This window comes from Pimephales promelas, chromosome 1, assembly GCF_988280905.1.
Source record: "Pimephales promelas chromosome 1, fPimPro1.hap1.1, whole genome shotgun sequence".
Classification (NCBI taxonomy): domain Eukaryota; kingdom Metazoa; phylum Chordata; class Actinopteri; order Cypriniformes; family Leuciscidae; genus Pimephales; species Pimephales promelas.
In genome coordinates, this window is record NC_142769.1 from 38,781,965 (window position 1) to 38,804,632 (window position 22,668).

Sequence of the window (22,668 nt, forward strand, 5' to 3'; positions counted from 1 at the left end):
CTAATCGCCTCTCTTGCTAAATCTGCACAATACAAAATGTATGTTTACTCATTTTTAGAGTGGTAACATGATCTGGATCACGTCCTCTCCTCACCACCTATTCCTAGCATAGCCGCGGCTTCATCCCTCATCTCCCTCTGCAACCGGTCTTATTTTTCCATTCCAGAAAAAGAAAGTGAAAAGCCACTTCATAATTGAAAGAAATGGGTTTAAAGTTCACTCCACGTGTGCCAGCAAAACAAGGGGCAACGTATCCTTTACATCTCTACACCATCAGGTGGTCACATGCCTCTAACCTTTTACAGTCTCATTGCCCTGACGCTGGGACCTGTGTAAAATATAGAGTTACAAACTCCTGCACAATTCACAAATACTTGGAAAGGCAAGTAGACATCAAAAGTGCTAAAAGGTGAAGCTGAAAGATCAAAACAACAACACAAGAGAAATATTCTTTAGTGATTACTGGATTAGCAAATGTCTCACAGATAAAAATGACAAAAGAAAAGTTAACAGCTAAATATAGAGGCAAGTGACCGAACCACTAAGGCCTTGTCCACACTAATGTTTTCATCTTTTTTTCTCCGTTTTGGCCTTCCATCCACACTGAAGCTTTTAGAAAACGCTCTCCAAAGTGGATACATTTGAAAATGCCGGTTTCGCATTGTTGTGTGGACATTGTTGAAAACGATGACACATATTGTATCAATAGATATTGTGTCAGTTAAGTGCTATTCACTTTCACACTGTTGCTAAAATATGTTACTTTGCACACTCTTCATATCCACAGTCCTGCAAAGATGACAGAAAATTCACTCGCATTTGCTGTCCTGCGGCAAAACATGAGAGCAGTTGCGTTTTAGACCAAACATGTGTTTTTATGAGTGAGTGCATCAGTGAATGGTGAGATATTTTGCTAACATAAATTGCGTGATGACTTGATTACGTCTTGTTCTGTGTGTATCATCTTAGTGAGCTTTTATGAGGGTTTACGCGTGTTTTCCGACATTTCAGTGTGGATGAGAGACTTTTGGAAAACGCTAGTGTGGACGGAGAAAGTTTTGAAACAAAAACTCTTTTTCAGTTGTACCCGGATTAATGTAGACGTAGCCTAAGGTAAACTGACATAATACATAACACTTAAACCTAAATACACTGCACTATGTACAAGAGAAAATACAAACCGTACTCATTTTGGGTCTCTAGTCTATCATGTCTAAATATGACGAGTGCTTTAGAGAGGAGAAAAAGGCCAATTAAAAATTGCATATCAAGGATGCTTGACTCTAACATAATTTGTAGCTTTTTAAAGGCCAATTTTCACTGTTTTGAGTTGAGAAAATATCATTTCCATGGGAAACTGAAGCATTAATGTTCCTTGTGCTTCTCGACTACATATTTTTAAATTGAGTTTGACCATTTTCTCTGAAAGCACATAGCAGACATGAAGGATTTCGAGATTTCAGTCATGAAAGATTTTGATCAAAGATTCCCTTTCAAATCATCACCCCCCAAAACAAACATATAAATGTGTATATGTATGTACACCTATACAAATGCAATAAACTGACATTTGAATTGCGGTTAGTAATCTTCAAAATGCCTTGACTTTCAGAAACAAAAAAAGGTTGCCTGTATACTGACCGCAATACAAGTCCCACATGCAGCTGTCCAAATGGAGGAGACGTGGCCTCCTTTTCATCAGTGGATGTTGAGAGTTCGTACAAGTATACAAAATAAGTCCACCAAATCAAGTCAAGCCAGACACATAATTAGTAATAAGAGTAAAGAAATTCAGGGTTTCAGTTTAGTGGATACAGACTGACCTTTAGATCTGCCTGAAAATAGGAGTGGAATCTGTGAGGACTGAAACTGTAAGTTATATTATATAATATTTTTTACATATATATTAAGATATAAATCAATAGAACTTTTTTTTTCATTTAACCTTCCGATTAGTGCCAGAAAGTCAGCCATTTGATAAACAAACAGCGATGCATTTGCTAGTGTGGGCTTTGTGTCTCTCATTCTGGCAAAGTTCTTCAGGGAAGATCATGCTGCAATCTGGTTTTGGGGCAAAAGAACTAAATATGGTTCTGAAGGCTTTTTTCTGTTTTTCTTGATCTGTGTTGGCAATATTTCACTTCACTTTCTTCCAAGACAAGGCCAATAGAAGGAGATTATCTGTCCTTATCTTCATTATAAAAAGGAGCACTGGTGATTTCATCCATTCTTTTCCACTGGATAAATTGTGTCTGTCTGTCAACTTTAAAAAAACAAAAATCTTCATTGAGATGAGTGGCTGTCACTTGTCTTGTTCAGATTTCCAATTGTCCAGATTATGAGGTTTAATGATTCCATGGGTGAATTGCAGAAGTGTTTTTTTCATCGGAGAACTGAATTTTTATTAACCATTTAAGAACTATATATGTATAGTTATATTTCCTGCATGTTTTTGTGATCCAATCAGTCAGTTTCTAAATTTTTTTAAAATAAAATATGAAAAAAAACCTGTTCCATTTTTAGTTATTAATCGTATCTACCTGAATGTACTTCTAGCAATATTCCAGTGTATTATAATTGAAATAGCACTTCAAATCTACAGTTAGTTAACAAATACTGATAGAAATTAATTTTAGGTTCAAGTACTTAAAGCAAAAACTTGAAACTGTAATCTAAATGTATAAGCAAGTTCTTAGCCAGACATTTATCATTTGATACAGAGTTTAAAGCACTGCAAAGTACTTTTAGAGGAAATAAAATATTAAAGGCAATTTTTTCGAGGAGCAAATCAGAAAGGTGATTAATCTGAGATTACATTTTCCCAATGTGGTAATGTTAGTTATTTCAAGTTAATTAAAACTGCCTCTAAAGATCATTTTGATTTGCATATGGGTAGCCTGTCATAAAGTCTCTTTTAAAAAAAAGAAATGTTGTTCTTGTTTTTTCCCCCTCTAAATACTCTAGCAGCTACAGTGCCACATTCTGAAAAAGCAACAGACACTAAAGTGAGATACCATTTTTTTTTTATCATAAAGTGCCCTAAAGATTGTGCAGTTTTTCAACTCAGCATGAGTAAATATGCTTTCACTGTCAGCAATGCTAACAGAAATGAAAGGGCCTGGAACAAATTGGGTCCCTAATTTTATATAATCTGGAACTGCTCCCTCTTTTCCAGTACCTATCCTGTCAGCGTCACTGTTTACAGTACTGCATATGGAAATAAATTAAGTAAACTAAACAAGCATCTACCACATTTATTCTATTTTGTTCACTTACATGCATTTTATTTTAATTAATTAATTAATTAATTAATTGCTGTTAAAATAAATTAAATCCTATGAGCGCATTTTTATTAAGCGGAATAGAACTGATTTTTTTCCCCTTTAAAGTAGATATTTTAGGTGCCATATTTGAAGGAGATGTTTCCTCTTATGTAAGTTTGGTGTCTAATTTTTTAAGGAAGTTGTTTCTGAGGCTTCTTGACTAAATGACATCAGACTCCACAACACACTGCTCTGTGTACTCTTTCACCAGCTCCACTTTAAGGGTCTCCCTAAAGAAATCGGCCATCGGCTTCCACAGCGCGGGCTCCAGGAACACCTGACACATGACGTAACCCTTCAGAGTGCCAGTGTGGCGCCTCAGGTGGCACAACAGCTGTTGTACGGCCAGTGTCAGGTCTTTACCAAACATGTCGATGTTGAGGTAGTACCAGTCATCACCGATTGGCACATGGAATGGGAAGGTGCACAAGCTGACCATGGTTGGGCGCCTGGCATCATCAACCATCCAATCAATGTCCTTCTTCAGCAGGATGTCCATGTTGCTAGACAGAGGCTTGAAGGGCTGCCAATCTTGAACGATGGTGGCATTGGGAAGGACACCTTGCATTAGAACATCGCTTAAGAAGAGCTGGTGCACCTCTGCTGGCTCCAAATGGCCTGGGATGTTAGTGGTGGACAGACTCTCCCCTGATATAGTGATATTAGGCCCGAGATCAGCAAGGCGTAATTTAAGGTCTTCAGCATGGAAGCGCACCAGGAGGATTCCCTTCACGTTTGAATTTGGTGACAGAATGGAGACAATGTGGCTTTAGCTGGTTTTATTCAAGATAAAACCTTACCTAAACAAAATGTTTATATTTTACAGTAAATGGTTCTTACCTGTTTGGTGATGAGCCGGTATTTCTGGAAGTCTTTTGGTCCCAGTTGGTCATCTCTCGTCAATCGGCTGACTTTAACGTCAGGGTACTTGGACTTAACCAGTTGAGAGCAAAACCGAAGAAGTACCCCCGCCACACCTTTCCCCCTCTCCTGTGGGGCAACACGAAGCCCTTCCACCAGCATGGTCTCACCATCATCAATAACACACACTGACTCCAGTGCAATCTGGAAAATGTAGTTACGTAAAAAGCAGAACAAAGTTATATCTACAGTACAGGAAAGGGATAGTTTTAAAAAAATTATTTGCTCACCTTCATTTTGTTCTAAACCTACATGACTTTGTTTCATTCATAGAATACAAAAGGTATATTTTGAATAATGTTTTGGTCAGTCTTTTCCATACATTATGAATGAATGGGGCTGGGGGCTGTTTAATTTTCAGTGAATAAATACATTTAAAGGTACACTTTGTAACTATCAAAATTAACAACATTTAAATAATGATTTACTATGGTAAGCCTATTGTAAGTGAAAATATTGTATATTTTAGACCGGGAAAGGGATGGTTTTCATAGGAAATTGTGTGCCAACGTCACTCGTCCGTGTGTGTCTCTGCATATCCATAGATAGGGAAAATTTACTACGGCTACTTATATATGCGTATGGTGTAAGACTGGTCACAAAGAGCGAGAAAGGTTGATGTGGAGCTCGCTAAATCTCGAACCTCTGGGCAATCACCGTTTTTTAAAAAAGCTGAGTCTGATGGAGAGTCTGCTGGCAAACAGAGAGTGCGAAAGAGCTTGTAATAAAACCAGAATCAACATTTGCTTGGCTTTTTGTAGATTGCGAGAACTGAGGGATTTGAAATGTTGTAAAAGCGATGAGGAGATGTCTTTTTTGTAACTCAGCAGGTGATAAAGGTATTTTATTAAACAGATAAATTGCCATATGTAGCTCTCTAACAGAGTTTATTGTAAAGCATTATTGTGAAGGGTCAATTCAATATGGATTGTTGTAGCGCTGCACTGGAATTTATTTTCAAGGAAGTACTGTGTCTATTAATGGGTAAAGCTAGTCAGGTTGAGATCCTTTCCATCTAAACTGGTTATATCTCTTAAATCTATTAGTGAATGTTTTATGAGCAGTAGGATAATCTTTCTTTTTTTTTTAGTTATGAGAAAGAACCATATTAATCCGCACAGTCATGCAGAGCCAAAGCACAACAAAAACAATGTTCTTTAATGTTTTTTAACCACAAAAGTTAGAAAGTGTACCTTTAAAAAAACCTTATCACTGTTTGGCTTTAGAAGACACAATGTTTGTGGACAGCAGTTTTCAGCCTTTCGAGTTCAACCCGTTTTCAACTGAACAGAAACTTAAAGGTCTTTTCTGCCTACAGTAAATAAAAGCTGGATGGTTTGCCCTTGAAAGTAAAGAAAATAATAAATATATATAAATATAAAAAGTGTTAATAGTATTTAGTAATAGTAGTAGTTAAGTAGTAATAGTTAATAGTAATATCTGTTATAATTTATAATTAACTCTAATTAAAACATTTAATTATAAATTAAAAATACCAAGTTAAACCAATTATTATAAATGTTGTTAGTATTACTTTTGCCTATGTTTTAGCAGAAGCTATTATGTTTGCATTTGAGATGAAATGTTTATCATATCACAATTCAAAGTGCAATAAATAACAAAATGGTTGCAATATATTTTTTTGGCCAAATCATGCAGCTCTTCAATACATTTATTCAAATATCCTGTACGTTCCTTACATGTTTCCCCCCCAAAAAGAAAGTCATATGAGATTGGATGACATGGGGATGAATAAATGAATTCATGAATTCATTTTGGGTGAACTATACATTTGAAGGAATGAGGGTGTAATCTCTATATATCCTCTTTCTTACCACTTTGCCTTGCTTGCGAGCCAAAATGACAGTGCGGTTGCTCTCTTGCAGCCAGGCTTGATAGCGGGAGGGCAGATAGTCCAGTCCACCATAGATATCCTTGCTCATGGCCATGATGTCATCAAAGTCCTCTTCTGTCGCCACCGTAAACTGTAGGCCGGTCTGAGGAGGGGCCTCAGGGAGCTGAGAGCAAGGCAGACCGTTTTCAATCTTCATCCTTAAAGCTGTAAACAGTCAATCATGGAAAGAGATTTACAATGAGATTTCTACTTGAGAATCACACTATGATCTGTGACCCAAAAATAGGTTCCATGTGACATTCAACTTTTTGTGCCTTTGCAAATTTTGTTTCCTGCATTTTACGTTTCAATGATGTCAAGATTCAACTTAACAAACAAAAAAAAACTGTGTGAAGGTCCTTATCAGCTCAGTACAGTGCACGGTTTGTTCTTCATGTCGCAGTGTTTATCTTCCCGTGCCAACACGCCAGCAGGTTGGCATCCATGGCGGCAACTTGTAACCATGCCCAAATGCGAGACAGACGCCCCTCAGCCAACGCACATACACAGACGTATCCACCTCCTATTGCCAGAACCCTTAATCCTTTTTTTAATTCTCACTGAGCAGCATTGCCCTGGTTCCCAGTGGAAAATAAACACATTTTTTGAAAGGACTTGGGAAATAATGGTGAGAGACATCCAGGGGAAGGTGGAGCGGATGGGTAGGCAGATGTGTGCAGGCACGCATATATGGGTAGTGAGTGTCGGGGATTGAAAGGCAGAAAATCTGTGCAGTGGGAACAACACTGCGAACAAGTCACAGAGCAAACATTGTTTGCACCCCCTTGGGCCCTTACCGGTTGAGAAAGCCCTGGTACTTTTCCATTGATGCACTACTGTAATGGGAAAACCCTTATTTGGGTTTGGCAAACATGTATGGTGCAGCACTTTGTGACGCTGTGACAAAACCGATTCACTCATGGTTCATTTGCCAATTGCAATGCAATTTTCGATTTCCAAATTTCCATGTGACTGTCTCCTAGTCTTTCATTTGCCCTTCAACTTGTAATTGGGATAGTTTGCTTAAACTCAACAGATGTCTGATATTTCCATTGGGCCGGATCAATGTGTTTGCCTAGATTCCTTAACCTAACTCATGCTCGGTCAGTCTAGGTCTGGTAGCCCTTATTAACCCCAAATGAATTTATCTCTGTAAATAAGAGACCAAAAAATATCTAAGCACCAATTAGCAAATTCCATCAAGTTAGTGGAATCTATGAGGCTGCATAACGGTCCGTTAATGAGTTCCAAACCATTGTGATTTTTTTTAAAATGATTTAGTTCATTTGAAGATGCATGAAAATATAACTTCTCAAAGGACTTTAGCACCAATGTGTTAATTAGTGTCTGTGAACACTTAGTAATAGTGCATGACATCTTTCAATGAGATGTGTTATATGATTGCAAAAATGTCCTTATCTGCTTGTCTTATCAGGGCTCGACTTGTCATCTCTCCATGGGATATAATTTAAAGTTGCTTCAGGCGGAGTTATTACAATTACATCACATTGAAGGAGAGGATGAATGTGAAAAAAGTATAACATCAAGAAGAAAAATCATGCTTTAAACATGAATCTGAATCTATTTGAATCTGCCCATTGTTTTCATTCTTTTAACCAAAGCTTTTGTATTCAGAGCCTACATTTGATCAATTCACGCATTCCTTGGGAACCATTTGACAACCGATTTGATGCAGACTAGTATGATGTATGTCTGACCTGACCAACAATTCGGCACTGCCAAATAATGGGCTTCTGTGAGCTTTTAATTGGTTCAGTTTGATTGAGATTGTACCCATTATTAGGGCCCAAGAGCCCTATTGTTTTCCTTAGGATTATTATTATTATTTATTAGCATTATTATTTTACTAACTTTTGGGGGCCTTAATGTGCTCGAAAACTCTTGAAACTTTGTACACGGGTCAGAACCCGTGGCCATCAGGGCTGGGCTGAAGATGGTTCCCGGGCGTGACGGGGGGCTCGACAGCGCCCCCTGGAACGGGTCTGAAAACTTGGTCCATAAATCAAACACGCTTGCATGTAGTAATAATATGAAACTCGGTACACATAAAGATCTCATCAGGCCGAACAACTTTACCCCTGTCAAGTTTTACGCCAGGCCATCAGGAAGTCGGCTATTTAGGGTTGTTTGGAAAACAAAACGCATGCAATGGAATTTAAAGTATTCCTTCAAGAGTATTGATTCAAATTCCACGAAACTCGGTCAGCGTGAAGTCAAGACATTGAGGGTGAAAACTTGACAGGGGATTTTTGGCGAGGAAACGAAATTATGGCGAGAAACCTGAAACAGGAAGTGTGTTATAACTTCAGCATACATTAACTGATCTTGATGAAACTTCGGCAGTTTGTTCACTGTTAGAGGCCGATCACATGGATGTGACTATTGTGAGTCAAAGTTATAAAGCCACCAACTGGCAGCAGGAAGTGTGTCACTAACTAAACGCTTTTGACAAAAGTGTGTGTGTGTGTGTGGGGGGGGGGGGGTTAGTTTTATCTACAGTATCAAAACTCGATATGTATATCGTACTCTTTGAGCCGGACAACTTTCTAATTTACAGTCATTAGCTACGGCCAACAGGAAGTCAGATATTTTGGTTTGAATGTGGTCATTCTCTCTCTGAGCCTACGTCTCTGTATCTGTGCCTGTCTGGGTGTGTGTGTTTGTAGGGGGAGGAGGGGGGAGGGGGCTAGATTAACCATTTCACTGCTGTGTGGCCTGCATTAAAAAATAAAATATATGTCTTAAACCTTCTATTTTTTTTAAATAAGTATTTTTTTTATAAAGTAAAGGCATATAACCAGTTTAATTGTGGTGCATTGACAATAGTTTTATATAATTAGTTTATTAATTAAATTAACTTGGTCCATAAACTTGGTCTGAAAATTTGGTCCATAAATCAAACATACTTGCATGTAATAATATGAAACTCGGTACACATATAGATCTCATCGGGCCAAGCAACTTTAAGCCAGCCCAACAGGAAGTCAGTTATTTGTCTGAATGTGGATGTTTTGCAAACCCAGCCTTTCCATTTTTACTCACTTCTCTTAAGTAGTTTATTTTATTCATGCCAAACTTTTTCAACTTGATGAAAATACATTAAAGATGCTAAATTGTGAACAGATATTGAATATCTCAAACGGTGCTATGAGGGATTATGTCAAAAAATAATCAGGAAACATCTCATATCTTCTAAAAATATAATTATACACCATTTATTTTTATATAAAATTATACAAATATTAGAACTAAAGTCATTTTATTTCTACTTCCCTCTTGTGTCCAAAATGATATCAACACAGTACATAAAACTTTTTTATCAGGGATGGCTATTGTATTTATATATAAATATATTAGGTATGTGGCTGGGAGGATATTTTTCCACCGGTTAATCAACGTGTGACATCAGCGGGGGCTTTTAAATATCCACTATAGAAAGTAAAGGCGCTTTTACACAAAATATTCCATCATCATCTTTTTAAGTCAGCTCTTCACTCTCATGATTAATGAAATTTGACTCCTGTTGCTGATCTTTGCTGCAACTTCAGCTCACAATTTAGTAAGCAAACACCTTCAGGTTTTAATTGTAGTGACTAAATGATTTTATTAAACACACACAAACACACACATCAAATTGACAGTGGGGGGCAATGGTATATTTAAATCTGCATATTGTAATATTTGGGCACCCCTAGCCTAGTCTTATTACATGTATGCTTCATCTTTCATTTTTAATTTGTAAATTTGATCAATAAATTAAATAAGTTAGAATAAAAAGAAACTATAGGGCTGTTATCCTAGGTAAGGCTGATCAAATTAAATCATTTACACTGAAAAGTATGCATTAAATAATGTTATGAGATTGTTTTAAAAATTAGCCAATTAAAAATCGTTGTAAGAACGATACTTTTAAACATAACCCTAAATCGCCATAAGGTCTTAATGAACGAGTCATTGATTCATTCATTCAAAATGCTAAATCATTCAGTAATGAGAAAACACATTGCTTTGAGATGCGCGATGGTTCGCTGTGATCTTTGTTTAACTATTTTCTCTGCTGAAACAGAAAAAAAGTCAACATTGCATCTAAAATCTAAGTGACTCGACTTGTGTTTGTGACTGTGTTACAGTGATAAGAGTTGCACCCTTTTTAAGGCCTTGTCTTTTTGGATAAATATCTTTTTTTTTTTTCACAAAATATGCATACAACCCATATATTTTAGATGTATTATTTGCTTTAAATTAAATTAAGATTGTATTTTTGGTAACTGAATGAACCTGAATGAATTTAAAATGAATGTGCTATATTTCAGATCATATATTTGTTTTTCTTCAAATTTGAACTAACATTAACTTTATGCTCAGCTGAATTATAAATAATGTATTTCTGTATAAAATAAAAACATTTGATTTTTCTTTTTTTAATCAATGTAGAATGTGTGACTGAAAAATAAACAGATTAGGGCTCTGTTCGAGGACAAGAAATGAAAACTAATGCGACATGATGAATGTCCAAAAGATGGCACCCACAGACCCACAGCCACAGACCCATTTTTAAATGAGGTTGGATAAATATTTTTTGCTTTTAAACTGTGTGTGTGTGTGTGAGAGAGAGAGAGAGAGAGAGAGAGAGCGAGAGAGAGAGAGAGAGAGAGAGAGAGAGATTTTGGTTGCGTGACAGTTAGGTTACAGCTTGACAAGAGCTTATAGTTTGACAAAAGTACAATGTTGTGTTATATTGCGAATGTACACAAATATATATTCCAGTTTGAATAATGTCCTGTATGAACAAATGGACGGAGTATGTTTTTATGTCACAATTGTTGAATCACGCCTTAAACACACACACACAGAGAGACATACTGTAATTGTTCTAGGTTCTCAGATCAGGCAAGCAATATTCTGCCTTGTCCTTAAAAAAAAAAAAAAATATATATATATATATATATATATGAAAGGGCCAAAGCCGACAGCACCGCCACCCCGGTGCCTTTAGGTAACTAAAGGAACCGGGGTTGCGGTGCCACCGGCTTGGGCCCGTCATCGCTGCTAGCAGCTATATATATATAGTTTATTTTGTTTTCATTCAAGAATCACCATTAATTAGGTAAAATGCAAAATAAATAAATAAGTAAGGGGAAAAATGTAAGATATGTTCATGTAATTTATGGGAAAAGAATTATCTAGACAAAAGGAGGTTGGCATACTGAGAAGGTCATAAGGACATAAATGAAAGTGTAATCTACAAGGAACGTTACAACATTCTGTTCTCTCTACAAGCATATTGTGGCACATTTACATAATCTGAACAGAAAAAATCGAATTCAAAGAAAACATTTTTTCTGTTTATCAGCACTTTGTTTTAAATAAGAACATCATAGATTAATCTGAGCATCATACATAATGTGAATATTTTTTTTCTATTATAATGGTAAATAATTCTGGACAAGATCAACTATTCATCATCTATTTTCATGCATCATACAAGATAGCAATTAATTTCATATCTTCTGTCCTTTAAATTCCTGTCGGATAGATGACAAAACATTGCAGTATGTAGCTTCCCCTCCCATATTTGTTTATATAAATTCTTTAGACCAGATTACCGGAGCACAGAGGATAACCTTGAAAATTTTCCGTTTATAACATTTCCATTTTAGATGCTTGCAATACATTTCAGGAAGAAAGTGTTAAATACGAATCCGTCAATACATGATGAACAAGGAACACACTGAAATTAGTTAATTCGCAATGCTTTTATATTGTCTCATGTCAGCATAAAAGCAAATTGACAAACTGTCAATATTTTATTATTGAAAGCATATTTAGGTCAGAGGCAAGTTCTGTCGTGCTTTGTCACATGGTGAACGAGATACCAAAGTGAAGTCAACACAGCAAGCCCTATGAATATGTGAAGAATATGTGAAGATAAAGGTGACAGCACTCTGAGACTACAGAAAATAATCTGATTTAACAGAAAGTTCCCCCAAAAAAAGAATTTTGTCACAATTTATTCTCCCTCATGCCGTTCCTTATGTGTTCTTTTGTTCTGTGGAGCACAAAAGGTGTAATTCAGAAGAATTTTCACACAGTTCTTTTTTTTATACAATGCAAGTTCATAGTAACCAAATAGTGTCAAACTCCAAAAATACCTAAAAAACAACAGTCCTTATTACGTGTGCGGCGCCCATCAGAGCCATTTCAGCTATTTGTCCGAGGAAAAGAACAAAAATTAGAATTTTCCTCCTTAAATTTCTTTCTCCATCCTGCTTTTTTGGCGCATTGCATACTCTTACAAGAAATGTTAGAACCAACTGCTTTTTAACCTGGTTGCAACGTGCCAAGGTTAGGGTTAGGGGTAACCAACCACACACAAAGCTATCATATGACACAAGGCATAGGAACTATTTTTATTGGAGCATGACACCCATGGTCACTATAAATGGATGGACAATAATCGTGTAAAGATTCTTTAAAAAAAATATGTCTATTGCGTTCCATGGAAAAAAATAACAATACAACATATATGGATTTGGAACAACATGAGAGAGAATTTTTATTTGTGGATGAATTATCACTTTACTCATTAGTCATTATTGACAACATCATAATGAACAAAAACAACTTGCATGCTTGAAACATTATTCTTAAAAGATGAAAATCCGTTCAGTCAAATTTATGTCCATCAGTGCGTGTGTGTTGTGTGCGCTAAAATGCGCTCATTAATCAAATAAAATGCGCTCAGTATTGCGGTATGTTGAGCAAAATCAAAAGTAGCGTGATAAAATGGGCTAAGCATGACACTGGTACATGCCTTGCACCACTGTAGCTTGCCTGTACACCATGTCCATTAATAATAGGGCATGCCATATGTCTCTCCTACTTCTCGCGGTTATGTCATGTAGGCTACCACTGGAGGTATGGTGCGTCAGCATGGGCATTCACGTGCCAGTGGAAAATAACTATGATATGAACCTCCCCACTTCACCAGCAAGAACTACAAAACACGAATAGGACATGAGCACATTTCAAAGGTTAACGAAGAATCGGCCTAAATTCGACTTACATTAGATTTGGAATGATTAAAAAACAAAATCAGCAATTAACATTTCTATAAATAGGCATATTATACAAACACAACATATATTTGATGATGGATGCATTCCGCATCTTTTAAAGTCAAAGCCGTGTCGTGTTCTCAGCATCACTGCAATTCGACCCTATTGATTCGCCCCGCCCCCACTCGAAACTCAAATTAAAGCAATGATCTAACCATATACTGATCAAACACAAAATCTTGATAATAGATCTCACTCTAATTGTGCGATACATACCGTATACGTTCATGTAATGTTTATAGTTATATTGTACATTATAATATAAATAATAAATATTTTTTGCGCATTGTTGCCTATAACGTTTTGACATGTCAAGAGGGAAGGCATTAGACAGGAGTTCCTATCATCTATTAACGAATCAGTACCATTGTTAGCTACTATTACAACTGGATTATTCGATAAATTTCCATTTTCCACACCGGCATTCGGCATTAAATTGAAAAACGTCGCACGCAGAGAGACCAAACGAAAATAGGCTGCATGAATGCCAACATATAACAAAACCCATACTGCGGGTTTCCCGGCGAATTCTTTACATTTCATTCATTGTCTTGTCGGCTCTAGGTATTCATTTGGGTCGTGCAAAATAGCCGTGAGACTTGAAAAAGCGTGAGAAGGACAATAGCCTAGCGCAAATGCGTGGTGTTCATGACAATTTGAAGACGTGAAAATCCAAGTACAATGACTGTTCGAACGCTCCGAGCCCTTGCCATGCATAGACGAGCAAAATCCTTTCTGGCGGACACAGAGGACCATTTCACTTACCTCTACGTCGTGCGTCGGACCGTTGAAGAATACGGAGGTCAGGTTGGCAGATGCTGAATAGATGTAAGCTTTCGTTGCACTGCGGTTAGATTAAAGTAAGATTTTTTAGGTAATGCCGGTTCAGGCTTACAATATATGAAGTATGACTATGAGGTCACTGTGAAGCCCCTCCCAGAATTCCCATCCTCATCCCCATCCCCCAGTAAGGAGCAGAGAGGTATGCCAACCCCCTAAACCATCGCCCAATCATGATCGAGCTCTCTTTTCTCTCTCCCTTTTCCTCTCACCCTCACTCCCAATGCGTCCGAACACTAAGAGTGCTGTTCTGTTGACTTAGTGCATGCTTTTCTCCCCTTGGTTTTTGCATCTTAAATATACTGTAAATACAAAGGCAAAGCTGAATTTGAGTAGCCTACATGTGCTTTGCATACAAAAGAGATGGTGCACAGGTGTTCGGACAAGTATCAAAATTGGTGACCTTTTTCAGACCAAAGTTCCTTTAGGCAGATAGAAAGAACCCTACATATTTTTTTTTATTACATATTGTACACAACTGAGTGTTGTATTTACTGGCCTATAGTAGCAGGCATACCTATATCATAATAAAATATTTATATTGCCTACCTGATCACATACTTGTACATAGGCTACATTTAAATTGTATGGACATTTTAATCATTTTAAAGTATTGCACAATGAAACATTTAGCTGAACTCTTGCTTATTATTTATGTTAAACACATTTTTTTATTTTTTTTTTTGCAAATATTCATATAATTCTTTGCAGATTCATTGTAGGCCTATAGTGCCAAGGACCCCTAGAGGTCAAAGACATCCTGGGTTTTTTTTTAAAAGGCACAGATGGGTTTACTTTTCCATTTGGCTAATACTTTGTTGTTGTTTTTTTAAATATAAGAAAGGAAGGAAGGAAGGAAGGAAGGAAGGAAGGAAGGAAGGAAGGAAGGAAGGAAGGAAGGAAGGAAGGAAGGAAGGAAGGAAGGAAGGAAGGAAGGAAGGAAGGAAGGAAGGAAGGAAGGAAGGAAGGAAGGAAGGAAGGAAGGAAGGAAGGAAGGAAGGAAGGAAGGAAGGAAGGAAGGAAGGAAGGAAGGAAGGAAGGAAGGAAGGAAGGAAGGAAGGAAGGAAGGAAGGAAGGAAGGAAGGAAGGAAGGAAGGAAGGAAGGAAGGAAGGAAGGAAGGAAGGAAGGAAGGAAGGAAGGAAGGAAGGAAGGAAGGAAGGAAGGAAGGAAGGAAGGAAGGAAGGAAGGAAGGAAGGAAGGAAGGAAGGAAGGAAGGAAGGAAGGAAGGAAGGAAGGAAGGAAGGAAGGAAGGAAGGAAGGAAGGAAGGAAGGAAGGAAGGAAGGAAGGAAGGAAGGAAGGAAGGAAGGAAGGAAGGAAGGAAGGAAGGAAGGAAGGAAGGAAGGAAGGAAGGAAGGAAGGAAGGAAGGAAGGAAGGAAGGAAGGAAGGAAGGAAGGAAGGAAGGAAGGAAGGAAGGAAGGAAGGAAGGAAGGAAGGAAGGAAGGAAGGAAGGAAGGAAGGAAGGAAGGAAGGAAGGAAGGAAGGAAGGAAGGAAGGAAGGAAGGAAGGAAGGAAGGAAGGAAGGAAGGAAGGAAGGAAGGAAGGAAGGAAAGAAAGAAAGAAAGAAAGAAAGAAAGAAAGAAAGAAAGAAAGAAAGAAAGAGGTATATGATTTCACTCATGATGGTTAATCTTATGAGGTTGAAATTGGTAATTGACACCAATGAAACAAAATATGTAATACATAATACATTTCAAATTAGACATAGATTAAGGATTAGATGGAAACATTTTACAGATAACATCTCTGAAATGGCACAGATTAAACAATGATAACCCATATTAATTAGGTTTACTAATGATGCAAAATGACTTTTGTCATCATTAATACAATTTGATACTATTAAGAAGTTCAATGGACTTTTGTAATATACTCACAAAACCTCTGACCTATACTTTTTCATTTTGTTGAGACTAATGAATTTAGTTTAATGCGGGGTTCTAAAGAATTGGGTGAACATAATAGTAGGGAGGTTAAGCCCAAAAAATAGGCCTTTGACTTCAAGTCATGATGCAAAGGTCTCCTTTGGTATGGAAGTATAGGGTCATACAAATAAATTTATCCTAAGACACAAGTGAGATCACACTTTGTATCAGAAATAAACATGTTTTTTCAAAAATGGCCGCCAATGCGCCGAAAATAGTCTAGAGCCCATATCTTTCCTTCTGTTATTGCTATAATGACAAATTTAGTGTCAAAGTGTACATTTTTGGGGTCAAGGAATCCAATGAAATTGGTTTCAAGTTAAAAAAAAAATCATTTTCCACATACCTTGACAATTGGGGGTAAATATGCACATTTCACATAAAAATGATGTCGTCAGTGTGACTTTACATATCTTTTCATTCAAAAACTTTAATTTTGTATTTAAGCAGTGCAGCTACTTCTGTACATTACATTTGTCCTAAGTAGCATGAGATTTCGACCAGTCAGGAGTAGCCTATAGCAAATCAGTTCCTGGCTCCTGCAACAACACATCTAAAATGGAATCCAAAAATGGAATATATATTTGTGTATTCTGACCATTACCGCCCGCTCCCGCAACGTATGTACTTCACTCCCGCCCGCCCGCTCCCGCAACGCATGTGCTTCACTCCCACCCGCTCCCGCAATATGTATGTCCACTCCCGTCTCTGAACCCGCAAAACTCTGAGAATTTATTCCCGCACAATAATAGAGATGCATTGATTTTGTGTCTTCTCCCATCCTACAGGAAAAAAACACGTATTTGTATCATGGGGTTGTTTTTTTCGTTACCCTGGCCTGTATTCTGACGCACTGATCAGGAAGATGAATAGTAGTCCAAATGTCAGACTAGCTTTGCTTAGGTTTTGTGCTGTAAATACCTCGTTTGAGGATCTTTTCCACGTCATTTATTGACATCTCCATTATGTCGCTAGGCTACCTCCCGATCCCGCAGTTTTTTTTTAGCCGCCCATTCCCGCCCGCAGCAAAGTTCAAAGTGCCCGCTCCCGCGTGATTTGCGTTGGACCCGACTGGACTCAATCCCAATGCAGCCCTTCACTCTGCGGCAAACTATCGAGGGACTGCTCGTGACGCAAGTGTAACCCATTAGTGGGATTTAACACCGCAAAAAGAAAAGGAGGAAAAATATCTACTTGGGTCTGAGCTCACCAAATACCTATAAGTTACAGTTTATAATGGTATCTGGAGTCCCGGGTTCGGGGTCTCACACCTTGCAATAAAAAAATAAATAAATGTGTGTCTGCACTTGTTTAAATTTAATGTCTGTAGTGCTAACTGGAAAATTAAATAAATGAAAATGATATTAAGTAAACCAATGAATAAACTTCAATATAAAATAGAATGAATTAATAAATGATAATGAAATGAATTAACAGATAGATCAATCAGATCACTGAACAGTAACTGTTTACTTGAATGTCATTCCTTCAATGCACACGAATCACTTTTCACTCATCACATCACATCAGAATCCCATTTGACAAATCACCATTTGAAAATAAAATCAATGACAATCAAAGGAAAATAAAATATAATAAGAAAAAAATAAAATAAAAATCAGTTCGTGTTCACGGCAGTATAAGTGCCATGCAAATGACTAAGTTCAGTTTCATTTGAATGTGACTCAGTTCAATTTGTTCGAAATGTGACTCAGTTCAATTTGTTCGAAATGTGACTCAGTTCAATTTGTTCGAAATGTGACTCAGTTCATTGTGAAAATGGAGATGACTCAGTTCGCGTGAAAGTGAAAATGACTCAGTTGGGTTTGTTTGTTTGCGTAAATGCCTACTAAACTCCGTGCAGTGATGAAAGCAGAACGTGAAGGGTTCCTTGAGTGAAGAGTCCCTGATGACGCAATTCCTCCAGAGGAAATCCAGCGCGTTCTCCCTCACGTCACGGCGCAACTCAAACACGATCCCAGAGCATTGAAACAATCCCAACTAATACAATGAAACAGTTCAGACATCGATTTAGAACAATATTAATGACGATGGATTTGATTAACGAGAGCTCACACATGTGGCTCACGTCTCTCTCTTCAATGATCTGGCGCGCATGTGACGTCAGCATCCATCGCAAAAATGCATTTAACATTCAATAACGTTTAAACTTACATTATTCCCATGAGACTTAGACCTCAGTGCAAAAATGGAGGCTCTAGCCCCTTCCAGAGCTGAGATATCGAAACTCAAAAATTCGGCCCGAAAAAAAAAACGACAGTGGTACCCCTTACGTTTTTTTTTTTTGGGTGAAAAATTAAGTTTCTCCAATCTTCCCAAAACTCTGGATTCTGATAGAGGGCCATGAGACTTAGACCTGAGTGCAAAAATGGAGGCTCTAGCCCCTTCCAGAGCTGAGATATCGAAACTCAAAAATTCGGGCCGAAAAAAAAACGACAGTGGTACCCCTTACTTTTTTTGGGGGGGCGAAAAATTAAGTTTCTTCAATCTTCCCAAAACTCTGGATTCTGATAGAGGGCCATGAGACTTAGACCTGAGTGCAAAAATGGAGGCTCTAGCCCCTTCCAGAGCTGAGATATCGAAACTCAAAAATTCGGCCCGAAAAAAAAAAAACGACAGTGGTACCCCTTACGTTTTTTTTTTTTTTTGGGCGAAAAATTAAGTTTCTCCAATCTTCCCAAAACTATGGATTCTGATAGAGGGCCATGAGACTTAGACCTGAGTGCAAAAATGGAGGCTCTAGCCCCTTCCAGAGCTGAGATATCGAAACTCAAAAATTCGGCCCGACAAAAAAAACGACAGTGTTACCCCTTACGTTTTTTTTTTTTGGGCGAAAAATTAAGTTTCTCCAATCTTCCCAAAACTCTGGATTCTGATAGAGGGCCATGAGACTTAGACCTGAGTGCAAAAATGGAGGCTCTAGCCCCTTCCAGAGCTGAGATATCGAAACTCAAAAATTCGGCCCGAAAAAAAAAACGACAGTGGTACCCCTTACGTTTTGGTTTTTTTTGGCGAAAAATTAAGTTTCTCCAATTTTCCCAAAACTCTGGATTCTGATAGAGGGCCATGAGAATTAGACCTGAGTGCAAAAATGGAGGCTCTAGCCCCTTCCAGAGCTGAGATATCGAAACTCAAAAATTCGGCCCGAAAAAAAAAAACGACAGTGGTACCCCTTACGTTTTTTTTTGGGGGGCGAAAAATTAAGTTTCTCCAATCTTCCCAAAACTCTGGATTCCGATAGAGGGCCATGAGACTTAGACCTGAGTGCAAAAATGGAGGCTCTAGCCCCTTCCAGAGCTGAGATATCGAAACTCAAAAATTCGGCCCGAAAAAAAAAACGACAGTGGTACCCCTTACGTTTTTTTTTTTTGGGGCGAAAAATTAAGTTTCTCCAATCTTCCCAAAACTCTGGATTCCGATAGAGGGCCATGAGACTTAGACCTGAGTGCAAAAATGGAGGCTCTAGCCCCTTCCAGAGCTGAGATATCGAAACTCAAAAATTCGGCCCAAAAAAAAAAAACGACAGTGGTACCCCTTACGTTTTTTTTTTTGGGCGAAAAATTAAATTTCTCCAATTTTCCCAAAACTCTGGATTCTGATAGAGGGCCATGAGACTTAGACCTGAGTGCAAAAATGGAGGCTCTAGCCCCTTCCAGAGCTGAGATATCGAAACTCAAAAATTCGGCCCGAAAAAAAAACGACAGTGGTACCCCTTACGTTTTTTTTTTTTTGGGGCGAAAAATTAAGTTTCTCCAATCTTCCCAAAACTCTGGATTCTGATAGAGGGCCATGAGACTTAGACCTGAGTGCAAAAATGGAGGCTCTAGTCCCTTCCAGAGCTGAGATATCAAAACTCAAAAATTCGGCCCGAAAAAAAAACGACAGTGGTACCCCTTACGTTTTTTTTGGGGGGGCGAAAAATTAAGTTTCTCCAATCTTCCCAAAACTCTGGATTCTGATAGAGGGCCATGAGACTTAGACCTGAGTGCAAAAATGGAGGCTCTAGCCCCTTTCAGAGCTGAGATATCGAAACTCAAAAATTCGGCCCGAAAAAAAAAAACGACAGTGGCAGCCCTTACGTTTTTTTTTGGGGGGCGAAAAATTAAGTTTCTCCAATCTTCCCAAAACTCTGGATTCTGATAGAGGGCCATGAGACTTAGACCTGAGTGCAAAAATGGAGGCTCTAGCCCCTTCCAGAGCTGAGATATCGAAACTCAAAAATTCGGCCCGAAAAAAAAAACGACAGTGGCAGCCCTTACGTTTTTTTTGGGGGGGCGAAAAATTAAGTTTCTCCAATCTTCCCAAAACTCTGGATTCTGATAGAGGGCCATGAGACTTAGACCTGAGTGCAAAAATGGAGGCTCTAGCCCCTTCCAGAGCTGAGATATCGAAACTCAAAAATTCGGCCCGAAAAAAAAAACGACAGTGGTACCCCTTAAGTTTTTTTTGGGGGGGCGAAAAATTAAGTTTCTCCAATCTTCCCAAAACTCTGGATTCTGATAGAGGGCCATGAGACTTAGACCTGAGTGCAAAAATGGAGGCTCTAGCCCCTTTCAGAGCTGAGATATCGAAACTCAAAAATTCGTCCCGAAAAAAAAACGACAGTGGTACCCCTTACGGTTTTTTTTTTTTGGGCGAAAAATTAAGTTTCTCCAATCTTCCCAAAACTCTGGATTCTGATAGAGGGTCATGAGACTTAGACCTGAGTGCAAAAATGGAGGCTCTAGCCCCTTCCAGAGCTGAGATATCGAAACTCAAAAATTCGGCCCGAAAAAAAAAAACGACAGTGGTACCCCTTACGTTTTTTTTTTTTGGGCGAAAAATTAAGTTTCTCCAATCTTCCCAAAACTCTGGATTCTGATAGAGGGCCATGACATAAATGTGCAACCAGTTTTTAACAAGTATACTACTGCAGCATAAATACTTTACATGTGTTCTATTGCACACTATATACTCAATCACAAACACCATTAACCATCCACATTTTCTTATATGAACAAACACAAACTTGAACATTATTTATGAAAATATGACACAATTGTGACTTACCTAATACAATGAAACAGTTCAGACATCGATTTAGAACAATATTAATGTCGATGGATTTGATTAACGAGAGCTCACACATGTGGCTCACGTCTCTCTCTTCAATGATCTGCCATGTGACGTCAGCACCCAGCATCGACGCAATAAATTATTTTCACCACTCCGCAAAAACAAAATAGTAATTAAAATAAAATATTACTAAAATATATGTCTGAACAATTCATGCATTAGGCAAGGAAAAAAAATATATGTATATAAACAAAACAAAACAAAAAAAAAATACATGAAAATACATAGCAAGCAACACAGCCTCAATTAATTGGGTGGGTTACATAAGCACCAATGAGGGCGCTGGGTGCCCTCAGACGTCACGTCCCGCTCGAATGGGCGTGGCTTATGCCTATCAAGCTAGAGCTTGATAGGATGCTCCTTGGTTTTCATCGACTGAAGCGAAACCAGATGGTAGCACAACCAACTCTTGTTTGAGGATGACCTTGTAGTCATTAGGCCCAAACTCAAGGCCCGACGCGTTAACAGAAAGTGCGTGTAAGTCACCCATCCACTTGACTGAGGTGATAGCCAGGCGGTTTTCAATGAGAGATACGTAAGACTACACAGACTGTAGAGGTTTGAAAGGGGCACCCTTCATGGCCTTAAAGACCAAGGAATGGTCCCATATGTGAACCGAGGTGGGATGAGGAGGGTTCATCCTTCTAGCTCCCCTGAGGAAGCAGACTACAAGGTCATTCCTACCCAGTGCATGCGAATGTTTGAAAAGCGCAGCAATTCACCTTTGGCTAAGCCACGCCCTAAGAATGTAGATTGACCAATCACAGCGCAGCCAAGAACGAGCTCCCACAGAGGTCGGACACTTTTTCAGAGCGCTCCATTGACTTTCAACACAGGTGTCTCATATTTTTGGTCTCGGCAGGCTATTACCGTCATAGTTTTAGCCAAAATATGGTTAAACGTTGTGCCTCGGGCATTTGTATGACAGATACGTGTTTCCCAGAGAGGTTGGAGGGGGGTGTCCGTTTTTTCCCTTCCCAAAACCGAAGTAAAATCCTGACAAGTGTCGTCTTTGGAAACTGTGGATGTCCTCAGTCAGCTAAACCCCGCAAAGATCAAAAAGCACATCTTTTTTTTACTCCTAACCTTACTGTGAGTGTGAAGTTATATTAGTTAGACCGTTTTATAATGTTTTAGGTTATGATTTCGGTTCTCATACCGGTTGTTGTTGATACCCTAGCACAGTGTTTCCCAACCCTGTTCCTGGCGGCACACCAACACGTATTCACACCTGCACGTATTCTTTGTCTCCCTAATCAAACACACCTGATTTAACTCATCAGCTCATTAACCCATCTGATTATGAGCTGATGAGTTGAATCAGGTGTGTTTGATAAGAGAGAGAAAGAATACGCCCAGTGTTGGTGTGCCGCCAGGAACAGGGTTGGGAAACACTGCACTAGCACACGCTGCTAATAAATAAGAATGTTATACTCGTGTAGTCTGTTTGCTTTGTAATAACGATTACATACGTGAATAGAGACCTACCC

At 38.4% G+C, this 22,668-nt stretch overlaps 1 protein-coding gene across 1 annotated transcript; it reads right to left on the reverse strand.

Annotated features, from left to right (window-relative positions):
• Nucleotides 1–3,292: 3,292 nt before the first annotated feature.
• nat16 (N-acetyltransferase 16) lies at nt 3,293–14,189 on the reverse strand. Its single transcript, XM_089129630.1, has 4 exons — nt 14,043–14,189; nt 6,080–6,303; nt 4,164–4,388; nt 3,293–4,050 (listed from the first exon to the last, which is right to left on the reverse strand). Exons 2-4 carry the CDS (start codon nt 6,293–6,295, stop codon nt 3,484–3,486), a joined length of 1,008 nt encoding a protein of 335 aa, XP_088985756.1. The 5' UTR covers nt 6,296–6,303; nt 14,043–14,189; the 3' UTR covers nt 3,293–3,483.
• Between the last annotated feature and the right edge of the window lie 8,479 nt (nt 14,190–22,668).